The sequence below is a fragment of the Acanthaster planci genome, linkage group LG07, assembly GCF_054643075.1.
Source record: "Acanthaster planci isolate LZ-2023a linkage group LG07, COTS_SCS, whole genome shotgun sequence".
Lineage (NCBI taxonomy): Eukaryota > Metazoa > Echinodermata > Asteroidea > Valvatida > Acanthasteridae > Acanthaster > Acanthaster planci.
The window spans coordinates 10,435,743-10,453,032 of NC_141783.1; the positions used below are offsets into that span (position 1 = coordinate 10,435,743).

At 41.2% G+C, this 17,290-nt stretch overlaps 2 protein-coding genes across 2 annotated transcripts in view; both read left to right on the forward strand.

Moving 5' to 3' along the window:
• Positions 1-4,765, forward strand: part of LOC110973766 (cytoplasmic phosphatidylinositol transfer protein 1-like) — a 37,628-nt gene extending 32,863 nt beyond the window's left edge. Inside the window, exons 7-10 of the mRNA XM_022224851.2 lie at positions 1,036-1,095; positions 1,502-1,597; positions 1,963-2,026; positions 2,448-4,765. Of these exons, the coding sequence (XP_022080543.1) occupies positions 1,036-1,095; positions 1,502-1,597; positions 1,963-2,026; positions 2,448-2,626 (399 nt within the window). The 3' untranslated portion in view covers positions 2,627-4,765. The remainder of the gene's footprint in view (positions 1-1,035; positions 1,096-1,501; positions 1,598-1,962; positions 2,027-2,447) is intronic.
• Positions 4,766-5,738: 973 nt separating this feature from the next.
• LOC110990100 (uncharacterized) lies at positions 5,739-16,005 on the forward strand. The gene is made up of 4 exons (XM_022254934.2): positions 5,739-10,800; positions 14,829-15,032; positions 15,342-15,397; positions 15,808-16,005. The coding sequence occupies exons 1-4, from the start codon at positions 10,599-10,601 to the stop codon at positions 16,003-16,005; spliced, it is 660 nt and encodes a 219-aa protein (XP_022110626.2). The 5' UTR covers positions 5,739-10,598.
• The last annotated feature ends 1,285 nt before the right edge of the window (positions 16,006-17,290 follow it).

The following is a 17,290-nucleotide window of genomic DNA, read 5'->3' on the forward strand; positions in this document are numbered from 1 at the left end:
GGACTCAGAATCACTCTGAAGTGAAAAAAAAAGTGGGGAGGAATGGTCAAACATCATCACGACCTACATCAGCCTGGTCTTGGAATGGTGGGTCGCAAATAGGCCTCAAACTTAATGGTTTGGTGCTGGCGGCATAGTTTGTCGATTACACATACATGTCCCGTTTTCAACAGGCGGGTAATTTGGTACACTTTGCTGCTGTGACATGCAGGTGGTTAAGTATTTGAACATCATTGGCAGATGGCTCGTTGCCTTCCAGGTCAAGCCTGAGTAGTCCTTGTTATTACCAATATTCGTTGCCAGTAATAAAAGCTTCTCGTTTACATGAACAAGAATTACTGCTGTGGCCTGTAGGGTGTGTGTTTTTGGAATGCGATGCCTTGTGGCAACCCAGGAGAATGGGTTGAATAGGTCTCCACAAGGAATTTCCAAGTGTGTATAGGTCTCCATAAGGATTTCGCGTAACTGATTTTGGAAATCCCTCAAAAAAGAGAATTTTTAATGTGTAAGAATCTGTCCCAAATTGAGGTGTTTCATATAAGGGACATTCGGTCAAAACCTCAGCCTAGGAGAGTGATTCATGTTGAAATGGGAGCGCTTTGAAATTATCATTTCACATGCGACCATATTAGTACTGGAGAACAAAGCCATGTCTCCTCAAGGATGCAAATTTCAGAAGCTGTGTGTGTGCGTGTGGCAGTGGAGGCACTTTGTGCAAGTCCATGACTACAGGGATGAGAAAAAGACGAAAAAAGCTGTTTTTTCCGCTTTTGTCCTGGGTCATTCAAGGAAAGAGTGACATGCATCACTTCCTTTCAGGTGTTACCCAACTGTCGGTCGTCCAATGCCATCCCATCCCACTTTCAAATTGTGTGCATGACATCAGATTCGTTCAGCACAAAAACCAGATCATTTTCCATTGTACTTGTTAATCTCTTCTTGGAAGTTGTGCTTGTATATACACACTGCAATTTTTTTTCCCGATTCATGGATTTGACCGCATTCCAATCTCTCTCTTCCTTGTTTATTCAAAAGGATCTGACCAAATTCCAATCCAGAAAAACAGGAAGGGGACCCTTGCAGCCGGGCTGGCGAGTGAGTAGTTTAACACATGGTTTGCACCTGCCTATTCACAACTGCTTGAGGGCGCTGTTCATGTTTTGTGGACGTTTTGAGGAGACTGAATGTAGAATAATACTGAAGTCATAAAATATGTTTTGGTGACAAGTCCTTCAGGAAATAAACTAGAGCACTTTACGGTTTTGGATATATATTTGCAAATGCAAACAACAGTCCCAACTAAGGAGGGATGAACAAGGGGTACTTCAACTTTTCTTGGTAATAACAGAAATTTGTCTCTTCCTGAATCAGTAGAAATAACAAAAGTTGTTGGAGAAACAGTTTTTTCAAAGTATTTGCAGTGTTTGAAATACAGACAAACTACATAGCGGCTCTGTCATTTGTAGCAGATATTACAATGTTGTTCTTTACTTGAATACAGGAACAATGTCAGACTATTATGTGTTCATACAAAGTGGTACGAGTCAAGTTTGATGTCTGGGGCTTGCAGTCAAGGGTAGAAAACGTTGTACATAAAGTAAGTCAGTTTCAGTCTTTCTTTTCTCATCTCAATCAACAGACGAGGGCCTAGATCAGTCACAACAAAATAATTAACAGGGGTAGCATTTCCTCCCACAACCTCTAGAACAAGGTCAATACTCATGTGGGCAGTCTGCCAGTTTTTGTTACTCACTGGGCTCCAGCAAGACGCCATAGACCTTTAGGTTCCATGCAAAGATGGCTGCCAAAGATTCAACAACCACCGTGCCCTTTGTGATTAAGTTTTTGAGTTCATTAATCTTCAGTCATGTGCCTCAGACTCAAATGCTTGTATCTCGTAATGTGATTGTCGATGGCATGATAATGTATTGGTTTAACTACACGCCGCATCTTCAATTGCAGGCAATACAAGACATACTTTTGCTCGGTCACAGGCAGGCGTTCGCATGGATCGATGAATGGTATGGTAAGTACAGGCCAGGTTGTGTTTACAAAAAGTTGACATCAGTGAGTACATACAGGGTGTAAGTTTGATAATGAAAATTGCAAACGAGTTTCTGACTGAACAAAATCAGTTTTACAAAATCCACCCCTCTTCCATTCCTTATAAATGCCATCTTATGAAATGAACAGTTTTCAGTAAAAGCTGTGAAAATGTGGTTTGAGCATTCAACCAACAGGTGCATTTTGTCTTCGTGATCCAGAATTGTAGTCGAGTCTGCCAAATGAGGACCACAAGTCAAGTCAGAAGCAAACAGGGCATGGACAGCTCAGAGAAAATCCTTGGCCACATTTCAGTTTTTACGTCAGACAGAAAGCGACACTAGAAAAGTAACCCCAGTGAAAATTTTTTTTTCCCCTCTCCCAAATGTTGTGCGGAATCCCAGACATGAGCGAAGACGACGTGAGGAACTATGAGAAGAGACAGCAGGAGGCCACCAACTGCAAAGTGCATGCCGGGCTGAAGCGGGAGACCAGTCGGGAGTCGGCCGAGGAGGAGGACGAGTTCACACTTGCATCGGAGGAGCTAGTCCTGGATGAGGACTTACCGTCCAGTCCCAAGTAGGGGGGCCATTCCTTCACGAAACCCCTCGACCTGCAATTGGACAGGAAGAGCCTAAATACCAACCTCCATGGGTTTCATGGGGGGGGGGGGGTTAGCAACTAGCAGGGCCCTCCCTCGCCCCCCCCAAGCTGAAACAAAGGAGGAAAAGACAAAGTAAAAAAATGGGGCAGAATGGTACAAATCAGGATGAAATTCATCAATATGCTTGACAATACCTCAGAATTGATCGCTTAATCAGATTGCCACTGATGAGTGCTCTGCACCCCACCCTCCCAGGAAATTTACCGACCCTTTGAAAAAAGTTCGCCGACACCCCAGAAAAGAAAGATCCAGGCCACACCCATGCAAACCTCCCCAGCATCTTGGCACTCATTCAGGTTTTGATTGTGCCACCCCTACAATCTTGACTTTGATCTTTGTGGAATTTTTTTTTTTTTCAAGGAATGTAAATCGTACAACAATTCTGTTGAGAACAGGGAAAAAATACTATCAGGCCCTATCTGCCATATCTGGCCCTAGCGAGAGATCCTGAACAGCTGAAACACTGCCAAACTACTACAAGCAATGAAACGTGGGGGTCTGCTTGTTGAACCTCCTTGGGTATTATACAGAACTTCAAATTCTCTTGGCTTGGCATATCCAGTTCAGTGTGAAGCTTTTACTCCATTGGAACCTGTGCTTGGTTGACAACCTCAACCATTGCAGAACCCCCCCCCCCACAAATAGTGTCTTCTCGAGAGAGGGAACTATTTTTTTGTTTTGTTTTTTTCTGTCTGTACTGTCGATTGGAGACTCTAAGATTGTGAAAATGCCTTTTGGGCGAAGACATGTTTGCAATGTTGGATAGTTATCACTCCGGGCAAGTTAGCCAAGAACTGTGGAGTAACAGGTTCAATTATGACTTGCTGTATCCAGATCAAGACCTTACATGGTTACCCACCTCCGGGTGCTCAGTAGATGCCTCCTGTACTTAACATACGGCAACCCCGTCAAGTCCGTAGCATTTTTCTCTAGAAGGCAATTTTTTTTTTAAAAAAGGTTCTCGTCTGGTTTTTTAAATTGAAAAAGGCAGCCTTTTCTTTTTTACTTTTGTGCCTGAATTGTAAGAGCTTAACTTTCACCCGTTAAACAGGTTTTAATCGTGCATTTACAGCCAAATATGTGGTTTGAAACATAAAGTCAAAATGTGTCAAACAGTTAACAGGAAACACAGGCAGGCAAAGTACAAGGAAGTTAGCAGGGAAAAGTAGTTTTTTTACTTGGCCCAAGCACAGCGCAAAGAGTAGCCATCACTCCTTCTGTGCTATCCACCGTGAGCAGAAGTACCTCCATGGGTTGAAAAGAGCCATGTTGGTGGAGACTTTTCATTTTGTGGGTAGCGATGGGACCGCAGCACATGCTTTTCATAGTCGTCAGTGAGCCAGGAAATACAATTCCCACCAAAGGAACCTCTGTTGTTATAAAAACAGCGCCCTCTCTTGGTCCCGCTTGGGGCGGATAGTATAATGAGATGCAGTTCTGAAGTCTGGAAGAAGGGAGGACCTGCTTCACAGTGTTCAATAGAATTCTTTTCATGCAAAACCCAAGTTGCTCACAGATGCTGCAGTCATTCAGTTCTTGTGTAGGAACCAAACACCGAGTCAGCGTACTGACTTTGTTGCACTTTGTTTGCATGTGTGCAATGCAGCCAGTGAGGGGCCACTGTCCACCATAGGAGACAAAGTGTGGGATCAGCGGTACACGTATAGAGATCTGTTGTGATTGGATAGAGTATGCATGCAGGACTTAGTTGTAGTATCATCGGAAATTTAGATGAGCCCATTCTGCGTTTAAAGTTGGTGATTTTAACACACATTGTGTTTAGATTTGTTTGCATCTTCCAGTGGTTTCCTTTGTTGTTTTTCCCCCTGTATTGCATGTATACTTATGCCATAAAGAAGAACTGTTGGTGAAATTTTTTAAAAGTTTATTTCAGACTATATATATAAAATTAAACATAAGTGTTTTTATCTTCCCCATTGTAATATAGAAGTTTTCTTGAATTCTTCTGAATATTCTTCTTCTGAATTCTTCTGTATAGTTTGAAAATTTGGATGTGTTTGAAAATAAACCGTCTTACTTGTGAATCAGGATTGAGAAGTTTCTGCTTCCATCTAAACATATTTCAACTGCTGGATAGATAGATCGACTTCAGTGTGGTAGACACAAACATTCTCCAAATATTGGCATTATAAGACTGTGTTTATTAATAGTATTATTAAGCATTGCCGGCAATGACACCAAGGATTCCTAAAATGCCCCCTTGGCACTGTAGCTCGCAGGTCTGAAGAAACCTGTAGAGAGGGGACAGTGACAAGCAGTTACAGTTCTGGAGGAAAACCCCGGAAGAATGTTCTGGGTAACTTTACAGAGTCAATCCGAGTCATTAGTGTGATGTATTTTATAGAGAATGCACAGATGGCATCAGCAAACAAACATGAGCTGTGTTCTTGAGGAGAACGATGCACATTCACTTGTACATGGGGAGGAGGGCAGAGATTTGTATGCTGACTCTGCTGTAAATAATGTGAATGACTGCAGACTACCAGTGGCCACCCAGCTTCTTTGGCCAATGATCCGCCATCATGCATTTACCACAGTACAGTGGTAACACAGCCTTGAATTTCGAAACCTCTGTGCTTGTGTGCCAATTACACGTGCCTGATCAGAAGGCAGAGGACAGTTTCGAGACTGAAGGCTGTCTTCTGTAGAAAATGGATCCTGTCAGCAGTCCACCACAGTCAACAGAAGTCTGAAGAGCCTTTAAAGGAGTGGAGGCTCTTCAAGTTCAAAAACACTATAATAGGACTGCCAAATAACTGAAATATTGAACTTGCAAGCATGTTCAGCAGAGCTTTGGTTAAGCCATGAAATCGATACACCCAGAACGCTGTCATTTATTAAGAAGCAGAAATTGTGGATCATTGTTTAGTGATGGTTCAGCTAATTAGGAAATAATCAAAACGATCCAAGTCCCCTCCTCAGTAAATGTATGCTATTGTCAGCTGTTAGCCCAAACTTTCTCTTGCATCCGAACTTTCTCTTGCATGATTCATTTGTTCTTATCCCATTACGGGTCAGTCCCTCTAGAAACTCTCCGAGTTTGAGCCCCTAAACTCGGAAAGAAAACTGCACTTCTAGCGGTTTACCGTCAGGTTTTTAATCCGTGAGTCAACAAACCTGCTGTGCTTATCAGCGGGGTTCTACCACAGAGGCTGAAACACAAACACTTAACAGCTGTATGACAGCAGGGGGCGAGTTTGTGACTGTGGAGTACTGTGGGCATCTTCCATTCCTAAAAAGGGGTGTGGAAATCATTTTTAATGGAAGCCTGAGGATTTTCTGTTGAAATCATGGCTTCTGGTTTTGCTTCTTGTTCTGAAGATAAAGTGTTGTTTGTCCATACAGAATCGGTGGAAGTGCCATGGAGGTAACACTTTTTTGGTTTGTGTCTGAATTGCTCCCAAAACTTTTGAATCAGGCACAGAAAATATTCAAGCTTGAAATTAATTTTTCAACCGAGACGATTATAACTAGCAGTTTTTATTGCAAAACATTTCCTAAATTAGAGAAAACTATTTTGTGAGAAATCCATAAATATAAACGGGGTTTGACCTCGCCGGTCCACTAGCCAAATTTTAGTCAAGAGGGCCCCACGGCCCGGCGGCGATCATACATGTGCACACTCGAGCTCGGTGTGATCAAAATCGCGTAAATATAAATTCGATGTGAGTAGGGGAATTTTCCCATCAGTTTTCGACCTTTCAGCTGGAAAACCTACCTAAAAAAATTACTCAGATTGTTACAATATTAGGACCAAACTGAACGGCAAAGATCGTACCGAAATGAAAGGAAGTCGGGTCTGCACGAGTGATAGCGCTGTGCATGTGTAGGCTGCACACAACGGACAAAGTAGCACCTATGTGAACTTCATAAATATGCATGTTGTGACGCATAAGGGACAGCAGCTTTGCATTTGTTGGCGTGGTATTGAAATGAATATGCAATACACTTGTTTCAATTTATGATTGGTGGTTGGGATGAAAGCGCTAGGGTGGTTGTAGTTTCGTGATTGCTTGGTCGCGGCATGGTCGCGGCACATTGGCAGGAAATGAAAAAGTCAAGTTTAAAATTTACGCAAGTTTAGTGGGTTCTTTTATTTACTGGAATTCTGATACAAGAACCAAGTTTCCATAAAATACGAAATACTTCATTGTAAAATCAGCTTGTTATAATAGTTCTGGCTGAGGAATGGATTTCTTTCGCAGTTACTTTTTCCATGCTGTAAAAAGTTCCCGCACGGGAATAGCTTAAAAGCGACATAGCATTAGATTGGTAACAAGTTTTGTAGTAGCTAAACACACACTGCAGACTACTGGCCAGTTTCACTGAAATTTGAAAGTTTTCCAGATGTTATCCAACTGAACAACTGCTGCAATCTAAAACAAAAAGAAACGGCTGTGATAATGATACATATTTCGACACTTCAAGACGGTAATTTTGCCAGTCTGGCACTCATGCACATGTGCATGTACATGTACGTGATTTCATTTATTCAGCGCACCTAGTGTACATTTACAGTACACGCATACCGTACCGGTACATGAAGCTTAAGCTGGAGCGACGGCCCTGCGTGTGCAGTGAGTGGTTCACTACACGTTGTCGGTCCCCTCTGGGGTTTGCGGTCACAGGCCCTTCCGAGATAATGGGGTCTGGGTCAGGCTTATCGTGCGTTGGACTGGTCGACCAGCAATGCACAGTAAAAACCGCAGAGCGTGTATTGGACAGCGTGTCAGGTTCATTGATCGTGTTGTAGCTCTATGGTGTTAGCGTGTCGGCTAAAATTCTGACCTGTACGGTGCACGTAATGTGAAATATCGAATTGAAATTTTGCGACTTAATTACCAGTACTCGGGGTAAACAAGTAGTATTGCCGGCAATACTTGCATATTTTCACAGGGAGTTTTGCGCGGCATTCGCCCGATCGGCAATAATGGATTTTCGAAATTTCACATATGGTAGCCAAACTGTCAGACGACACGTTTTTGCTAACTTCTGCAAAATTACAAGACGGTTTTCACTTTTGTATTTTCTTCAACTCATACAAAGAATATCTTCTTCTACACAATGATTCTTTAGGCAAGGTATGTTGGATCACAGTCGTCGGAGAGTTTTCCGTATGGCAAAACAAATTCCTAGTGGTTTGTTTATTTCCTAATATCTGTGCAGTACACATGGCGTGCATTCATCACCGGCCGCGGTATTTTAATTTGTTTGCGGCACTGCGCACGCAGGTACCCTCGCAGTTCTTAATATTTTTTGAAAGGAAATGCACTACAAACAGGGTCATCAAAATCTGTTTGATATCGTCAGAACTAATGTTCCTAGGGTTTACTCAAAGTAGCCAAAATAAAGTATTATCATCTGGGAGTACAATACGTATTAGTTTGTTATGTAAAGTTATTCACCGTTGGCCAGGCACTGCAAAAACTGTCAAAAACAGCTGGAAACCAGGGAACTGGGAGCAAATTAGAGTGTAACTCCAAAACCGCTCAACGTATCACAACAGTTCTTTCACTATGAAATTATTTGGTTTCCAATGTAAATATATATGTTAATTCTATTTTTTTTAGCGAAAGAACAGACCTGTCAAAATTTACCTGCAAATTGTGCAATGTTCACGTTTCCTGAGGCGCGGAGGTTTTTTCATAACTTGGTCACGGTGACCGGCATCACTGTACACTGACCTAACTCACGAACTACACGTCGTATAAAAACAGTTCCCACGGGTCTGAAAAGCCCATAAAATAATCTGTATTGTCATATAAATTCGATTTCAATCCGTCAAATTCTTGGTCTGTCAAATTTGTGATCCACTCAGAGAAGCTCTTTTAATCTTAACTGTACAAGTACATGTACACTACTGTACATATATACGTTAGAATGGTATGCCCCGCACAAACCGGGAGCTTATCTCCTGTGTCCTGTAGCGCGTTGAGCCTATTATGTAATGTGCGAACACATTTAAGCAGTGTACTTAGGTTGACAAAATGACTAAAACATTTTGATATGAGAGAACCACACTACATCGAAGGCCAAGCATGTCCAATGAACAGTGGAAGTGTTGTTTACGATGTTTCTTTGTCTCTTGGCCGGTCAGCGATCGACATGACCATGAGCGCAATAATATACAGTACCAACAATTTATTTATGAAAGCATGCAACCAGCGTATGATTTTCACCAGCTTAATTCTGAACTCCACCAAAAAATCGAACAGTCAGCTAGTTGTTAGTGGGGTCTTTTGAAGCATGGTGGTGCTAGTGCATTATGTTTGTACCTCATAACACACGGAACCGACCTTAAGGGGTGTTTCCATTGGCACAATAGCCATAGCCATAATCTTGGAGGTTTGCCCGTCTGCCAGAGAATGCATCTTTTATTGCAACACCAGGTATATCTGCATCTAAAAGAGAGTCTCCTATTCAAAACTCGTGTTGCGGGTGCTGTTAGAATGCGCGGCACATCGGGCAAATTGCTTTGAAAGTAGTGCGAACTCGAGCAAGTGCTTTCAATTATTGTGAAACAACACTTCTTAGAAAACCATTTAATGGGGACTTTGATCCCTATCTGCTATAGTTGCCAGTTGATCTCAAAAAGAGCGCGGGTGCTCGGCTCAAGTGCTTCCAAAACTTTTGAACAACACTTCTCACAAATCCCGTTTTATGAGAACTTTGATCTTGACCCGCTGGTTGCCGGCTGATCTCTCAAAGAGCGCGGGTGCTCGGCACCTGCTTTGAAAGCAGCGCGCCGACTCCAGCGCTTCCAAAACTTGTGAACAACGCTTCTTACAAACTCCCTTTTATGAGAACTTTGATCTCGACCCGCTGGTTGCCGGCTGATCTCTCAAAGAGCGCGGGTGCTCCGCAAACAGCTTTGAAAGCGGTGCGAATCGCAAAATCCACCAAGTGCCTCCAACTTTTAAACAACGCTCCGTAGAAAACAAAATGCCATTTTCCACTAGCGAACCTGTCGCTCTCGACAATTTACCCAAAAATATTTTTCCCTTAGCGCACCGCCGCTTTTAAAATCTTGGAAATACGCCACGACCGTATTTGGAGCGTCAAAAATTCTTCCCCTTTAGAGATGAGAGAAGGCATACCTGTACCACATGCACACAGTTTCTAAAAATAAGGTTGAAAAAGGGTTATATCTATTTTTCCCGACTGCCTCTTTTAACTTTTGACCAAGTAAGTTGGCCATCTTGACTGGTAACGCGTCCGGAGTATTTTTGTGCAAAGTACCATAATTGCCATGGGTCCGGTGCAAAGGTCTTGGGGTGAACAATTCGGAATTTGACCAATGGTGAATTGTTCACCCCAAAACCTTTACACCAGACACATCCATGGCAATGTTGGTACTTTGCACAAAAATAAACTCTTCCCTTTCGTGAGTGTGTAATTTTCAGGTCTTCAGTATTTTTGCCGTAAACGCCAAGACCCCATGTTCTGGACCGTGATGACGTGTTGCGTCATACTTCTATGCGTAAGTCTGTATGTCGGAGAACTTCAAAGTTGATCACGGAACCGGACTACTTTTTGACGTCGTATTCGCAAGCAATCCTCGTGAGTCGTAAGTGATGCATGCGGTCAACGCATACTGTATACGGGTACTTTGTACGTACATGTACCATGTGCAAGGACTGTATGCATGCGCTATTAAAGCCGTATACGAAAGGGCTTGCGACAGGAAAATGCCGCCACGGTCCGCACACTACGTATTTAAAGCAACCCACGCAGCGGACTCGTACATATCCCGGTACGTTCACAAGCGTTCGCCGTCGAGTCGTGCATGATGTTGTAATCATGCCAATTTCATGACTTTTTTGGGCTTAGCAAAGTTCTCTGTATAATGCATCTCTAAACTTAAGACAAAATGGCAGGAGAATTTACTGTAGGCAAGCGTGTTCAAGCGGTGGACGAATTGGGGAGGTGGTGTAGCGCCCGAGTGGTGGCCGTAGACGACGGGGAAGGCCTAGGCACACTAGTGTCCTTCCCAGGATTTCGTGGACACGACATCCTCGCAACTCCAGATCGCATCAGACAGCCGACGCTTCCGATAGAGGAACAACACAGACGTAAGTTTGATTTTTCGACTCTATGAAGGAAGAGTGGTCTCCCGAAGTGTGTTTTTTTTTTCCGTTTTTAAAAGTGGCATCAGGTTGCAATGTAACAATCCCAAAGAATTTCTTACATCCCTTGATTCAAAAATCCTTTTCTATGACAATTGTACTAAAGTAAATTTTACTGAACTAGAAATGTCATGCCGGCCTAACCAAATCGAGTTAACAATTAGATTGTGCCACGTCTCCCTTGAGAGCAAGGAGGATGTATGTTGTGAAAAATCACGGCCCGAAGAAGAAGTGACTTGTGTGACACAACATGTGTAACTGGTAGAAATGATGTACATGTACCTGGAAATACATCATCATGTATGAAAGGGTGTGAAGACTGCTATTATCCCTTTACTTCAGCAAATAATGAGAATGGAATCGGCTATAAACAGGCACTATTCATAGCAATGATATTGTGTAAAACCAGGTAAAACTGTTTCTGAATTTTAAGCAGTCCAACCAAGAAAGTGTCAACAAGCGTAAACAGCGTCAACAAGTTTCGTAACCTAGCATCAACAACATTTTTATAGGTTTATGACCTCAAGTAGCCTCATATGATAGATATATTGAAAAAGTCCTCAGCACAAAAGGCAAAATTAAGATTATCAATGAAACTGGTTTTTCAACACGATAACCAAGATGATTTTGTCATCTTAGTGGGGCCACTATCTTGTTTAATTTACAATGGTTTGACCGTATTGTACCATAGGTATGTCAGTTATTTTCAACTGAGGATTGTCAATAGATTTTTTGTCAGTTTGACAAAAAATTTGGACCGAGTATTCAAATTGTCTGGGTGTCGGTCATTTCGCCCCATTTCAACTTCGCCCTTAAGCACATCGCCCCTTACCACTTCGCCAATTCGCCCCAATACGCAAATTATTTTGTTCTGGCAAAACATGGTGACATGGTCAACCAAATTAAAAAGTGAGAAAAAAGTTGCAAAATAAAGAACATGGCCCCCCCCCAAAAGAAAAGAAAGACAAGGTTTCATTTTGACATCACTGAAAAATGGGGTACTGTGGTGTGGGGGTGAAGTGGAAATTGGCGAAGTATTCAATTGTCTTATGCACCTATTTTCATTATTTGTATAAATTGCGATTCCCAACTCAATTTATCTCCATTTTCATCAAAACTGTAAAATTGGCCTTAGCGTGTAGTACCCATACATCACATGTGTTACCAAAGCCCAAGTGACATGTTCTATTCACGGTGCATACGTACATCGCTCTACAACTCCATGATTGCATGTTCTCTATGGACAAACCACCACCAGTAAAATCCACCAGTCTGTATGTTTGAACTTCTGAATACTATTGTCGTATGGTCTTTGGCTTTGTCATGTGCACATGGAAAACCTGTTTTCAAAGATACTTGTAAATGAAATACACACTTTTTTTTTTATAAGATAATAAATAATGAAAAAAAATCTCATCCATTTCCAATTTATCGTAATGGTATTCCAATACTTGCATTCCCAATCCCACGGCCTAAGTGTAAACCTTCATCATACCGGTACATAAAATTTTTCCCATATAGGACCGAGTCGGACACGGACTGACTTAGTCACGGACTGACTTGGTTAGGGACCGGGTTGGTCTGTAGAACTGAATACTTTGGCCCAGCTGTTATAAATCCCCGTATACTCCATGCATGCATGTATGCAGATTCAATCTCGAACAAAATGGCAACCCCCACCAAGGCCAAACAAAATAAATTGTGTCTTTCCGGTAACAGCTTGTAAAAATTTCAGGTAGGTAGGTCGAAAAATAACTTTATTTTGTTGGTTATTTATCCATTGCAATGTCATTTAATTGTGGAAACTGATTGTGTTTGTGACAAATAATTAAAAGTAGTGTTCCTGTACAAATATCAACTAGAAAAATGTTATTAACAAATTTGAGGTCGGCAATTTGTTAGCCAAAAATCCAACATTTTTTGTTTTTTTTGTCTAAGGCAACAAATTCACCTTGGATTTTGTAATGAAAACTAGTTTCACTAATTTTAATTTTGATTTGTATGCTGGTGGTATTCTGTGTCACTATTTCTACCATGTGAGGCTACATTTGAGGTTCACAAACCTATGAAAAAGTTGGTTGACAACCATTTTTATTTTTGAAGGATTATCGATCGTAAACATGTTGACAAAAATTAGCTGTGACACTCCCAATCCACCAATTTTAATATGATTTTATACACGCACCCTAGAGAGTTGGGTTGAGACCACTTTTGCTCCGCTTTCGAAGTGCAATGAATACCCCATTCATATTGAATACCCCATTCATTGAGAAAAGTGCCAAAAACTCCAATCAGTCTTCAATCTTTGAAAGACATGATGTAACCAGAAGCTTTTTCTTCTGCCTCATTGATTGACCACTAGAATACTACATGTGCTTGTGAATTGTGATGCCCAATTGATTGATCAATACCTGCACCTTTTCAGTGTAGGAGGAACAATAAAGGGGATTATGGATGCCATAATAGGTCCAATCAAAGTAACAATAAAGGTCCTGGAAATATCACCTCATTAATTCGCTTATCAGTAAACAACCACTGTACATTAGAAGTGTGCTGTCTTTGTGTACATAGGGAGCAATACAAAGAGCAGGTGGTCATTGTACATTTTAGTCATGCTTTTCAGTGGTGGGAAACTCCAAGGGAAACTACTGCTGCAGGTTCAAAATTTATACTTTCTTTTCCAAATGAATTTGGAAGGTTTGCAGTTCTATAGCAGGAATAAAGCAGTTTTGCTGTTTTTCCAGGCCAGTACAATTTAAAAAGTAAATGAGAAACACATGCACACAGTACTTCTTAGTAATCTAAGAATCTAAGAGTAATCAGTTGTCCATTGTTTTTACAATGGACAAATGGGACGAAACACAATTAAAAGCGTTTTTAGAAGCTATCAATGTTTAAAATTGAAATACACCTAATCTATGCAATCAACCTATGAAAAAAAAAAGGAATGTTGGAAAATCCTGACAAGTCTCACACCCCTTTCATCTGAATTTTGCATATTCCTGTTGGACAAAAGCAGATTATAAACTAATCTCGGGAAAGCATTACTTTGGCAATCATACATTTCTTTATTTCAGTGAAACTAGACCTAGATAGATGACAAATAGCAAAACTCCATTGACCAGGCAGCAAATGTTCATCTCCCCCTCCGCCCTTCCTTAAGTAAATGAAAGAAAATATTTTTTCCGAAATTAAATGAAGTTTGTATCATTTCCAGTTAAATTTCACTCTGTCCTAGCGAATTTGTCAGGCAAGTGGCGATGGTGTAAAGTGGCATTATGGTGAAGTGGTAGAGTCGAACGGAAATGGGCTCAACTCACCGACACATTTCAGAATTTCATCTTAACATTTCACAAATTAAAGCCAACAAGTTTAGCCTACTATTCCTGTATGCGTCAACGTCAGAACAATGTACCTCTGGACGACATGTAGAATATAAAATGAAACTATATGTACCGGTAGTTACTTTTTCAAACCAGATTATTAAACGAGGAACTGGTCCACTTATTTAATATGTACATTGTACAAGTTGTAGATAGGCCTAGTTTAAATAAAAATCGCTTGAGAAAGAACAACCACTTTTTATTTAAATATATGCTAAAAATGATGCCTGTTCATGATTCTGAGTGCTGCATTGCGTAGTTGTATGCATTTTGTGCACACAATACAGATTCCATATTTGTTTCCATCATGAACTATGGTGGATACACGTATGCATTCCAGATTGGCAGAAGATCAACGTTTGACACACAGGCCTGAAATACCTATGATCTTCAGAAAAATTTGAAGACTACAGAGTTTACAGCACTGAGCTGTTCCTAATATTACATTATTTGGTGGGTTAGGTTGCTGGAACTTCAAGGGCACTTGGTTATAATCAGTGGAGAATTGGGAAAATAATGTTCACAATTAGGAATGAGGCATCCCCAGCATTGCTAACTGGCAAAAAACTGTTGATTGTTTTTATGTTGTAGGGGGTTGCAGGCCGCGGGCAGGGAGAAGAAACTTAGAACAGAAGTGTACCAGTCAACAATTGCGGTTTATGGCTCATTGCCAGGCTGGAGATCTGATTCACACGCAAGATAAAGAAGGCACCATAGCTATTGTTGACCCGTTCAACAGGACTCTCAAACTGCATGATGGGGACCATATAAACCTGTATGATGTGGTGCTACCAGGTAACGGATATTTCTTGGATAATTTCACATTGCATTCCAGACTTCATAGTGTTCATTCAAAATAGACTCATGTATCAGTTATTGTTAGTCCAGATATGACCCTAAATTTTGGCTGATTCAGTGTCTCGCCCTTTATGACAGTTTTATCTTTTGACAGTATCAGCAGCAAATGTTCACAATAGAAAGTTGAATTCAGCAGGCTTCTGTATAAAGTCTTTCAAGTAAGCACCAATAGCACTGTCAGCGTTAAATACCAGTACCTTGTACTTTTAGTGACACTTTATTAAATGATATTTTGTTTGATTACAGGATGTGAGCAACCGCCTGAAAAAAAGTGCAAAAAGAGAAAGCACCATCAATTTAAGGTAACATTCAGTGACAAATCAATGTTTTTCGTGTAGTTCAAAAACATGTAGAGGTTAATAATACCAGATTGGGGGTGAAGATGATGACAATGATCATGAGACAAGATTTCATGGGAGTCGGATTTCCATGCAACAATTGCGTTTTACAATGATTTGCATTTTACAACCATATCAGATACCAACGAATCCACAATGAAGCTTAAATCACAAGTTCCGTATATTGAGGCCAAAGCATGGAATTTTCCCTTGTAGTACCCTCAAGTTGAAATTTAAATTCCTCTTCCTATGCTACTGGCATCTTGCTGAGTCAACCGACTGTTTAAAGATGTGCTTCTTGGCTTAATTTAATTGTACAGTGCAACATTTCTGAAGCCATTATTGTGATTCGTTTCCTTGGGGTTGTGTTTCAGGGTGATTGTGGCCACCAGCAGCAGCCTACCGTGGCATCCAAGTCTGTTGTACAAGGGACTGTACAGGAAAATCATGCACAGCCCTCATCGTACCAGCAAATACACCCCCAATGCAACGAAAACCAAGAGGAAAATGACAACCAAGTCTTCAGAGTTGGCCACCATCAATGTGGAAAAGTGCACAAGGTAAGTTACTGATGTCTGTCTCTCATGGGTTAATTTCTGCCATTTTGACACCCTCAGCAATAATTCTGATGGTGTTTTATCATCAGCATGCCTGACAGTATACAGACTGAAACAGAACACATTTGCAGCCTTTGTCCCAACTAACTCCTGTTCATATAGTCAAAACGTTTTTTTAATGTGCCCATCTGACTGGACTACTGTTGATTTATATACTTGTGTTGCAAAGTCCGGGTTCCTAGGCCAGGATTATGCATTTGAAACGATTAACTTAGACACAGCAATAGTCCAGCAGCTGAGTCATTTTGTGGAGAAATTATGAAACTTGGCAAATTTGTAGGGGACCCATGTGGGGTCATTTTTTTATTAGAACCCAGCTCTGAAACACCCCCTGGTGGTTTACATATTGGATTTTCAAAATGGCCGTTATTTCCCTTTGCCGCCTGCATATACACAGTAAGTCCCTGAATGGAATAAAACATTCAAAACTTTGAAAGTAATTTTTTTTTGTGTTTCCCAGATTGTAAATGCCATTGTATGGCAAAGGTTGCTGACGGTTGAACAGTACATTAGTAGTTACTGTTAAATTGCCACATGTACATTGTATTTTTAAGTTGTATCAATTTAGTTTCTGGTTTAACTATTGCTGTCACAGGTACCGAATTGGAACATTGGCGTGATGATTTCACAAATAGACCTGTGTGCAGAGCCAGCGATGTGCTGGCCAGTTGTTGAGGGTGACGTTCAGGAGGATATTACAATAGGTTTGAAACTTGGTCGTCTTGACCAAACAGAAATAAGAGTCAAAGGAGCTGCAAAACGGTTGGGGGCACAATTAGCAAATGCAGCCTTCCTGAAGACACAGCACAACATGAGTCGGCTTTCATACAGAACCAAGTTTAGACGTCTGCAAGTCGGAGAAGCTCTGAAGAAAGAAGTGTCTGCAGCATATTGGACAACCACAAGAAGGAAGACATTTGACCTTGGACTGATGTCACCGGAAGTTGACCTGGACATCTTTGGTTTTGTCATCCCATACAACGTCTGCGTCGAATTTAGCTACAAGGAGGGCAACTTGGAGAAACTAGACAGCTTGCTGGGAAGCAAATGGGACATGGTGTCCAGGGATGGGGTAACCAGATTTGTCACATCTGTACGAGTTCGGCTGTCAAGAGACCTGGTGATCACTGGTACCATCAAGGTTGCTGACTTTGACGGAGTCATCAGTACCACCGACTACCGGCGCGAGTTAAAAAACCACATTTACCTAACTACAAAGTAAGTAAAGTTTGATCTGGGA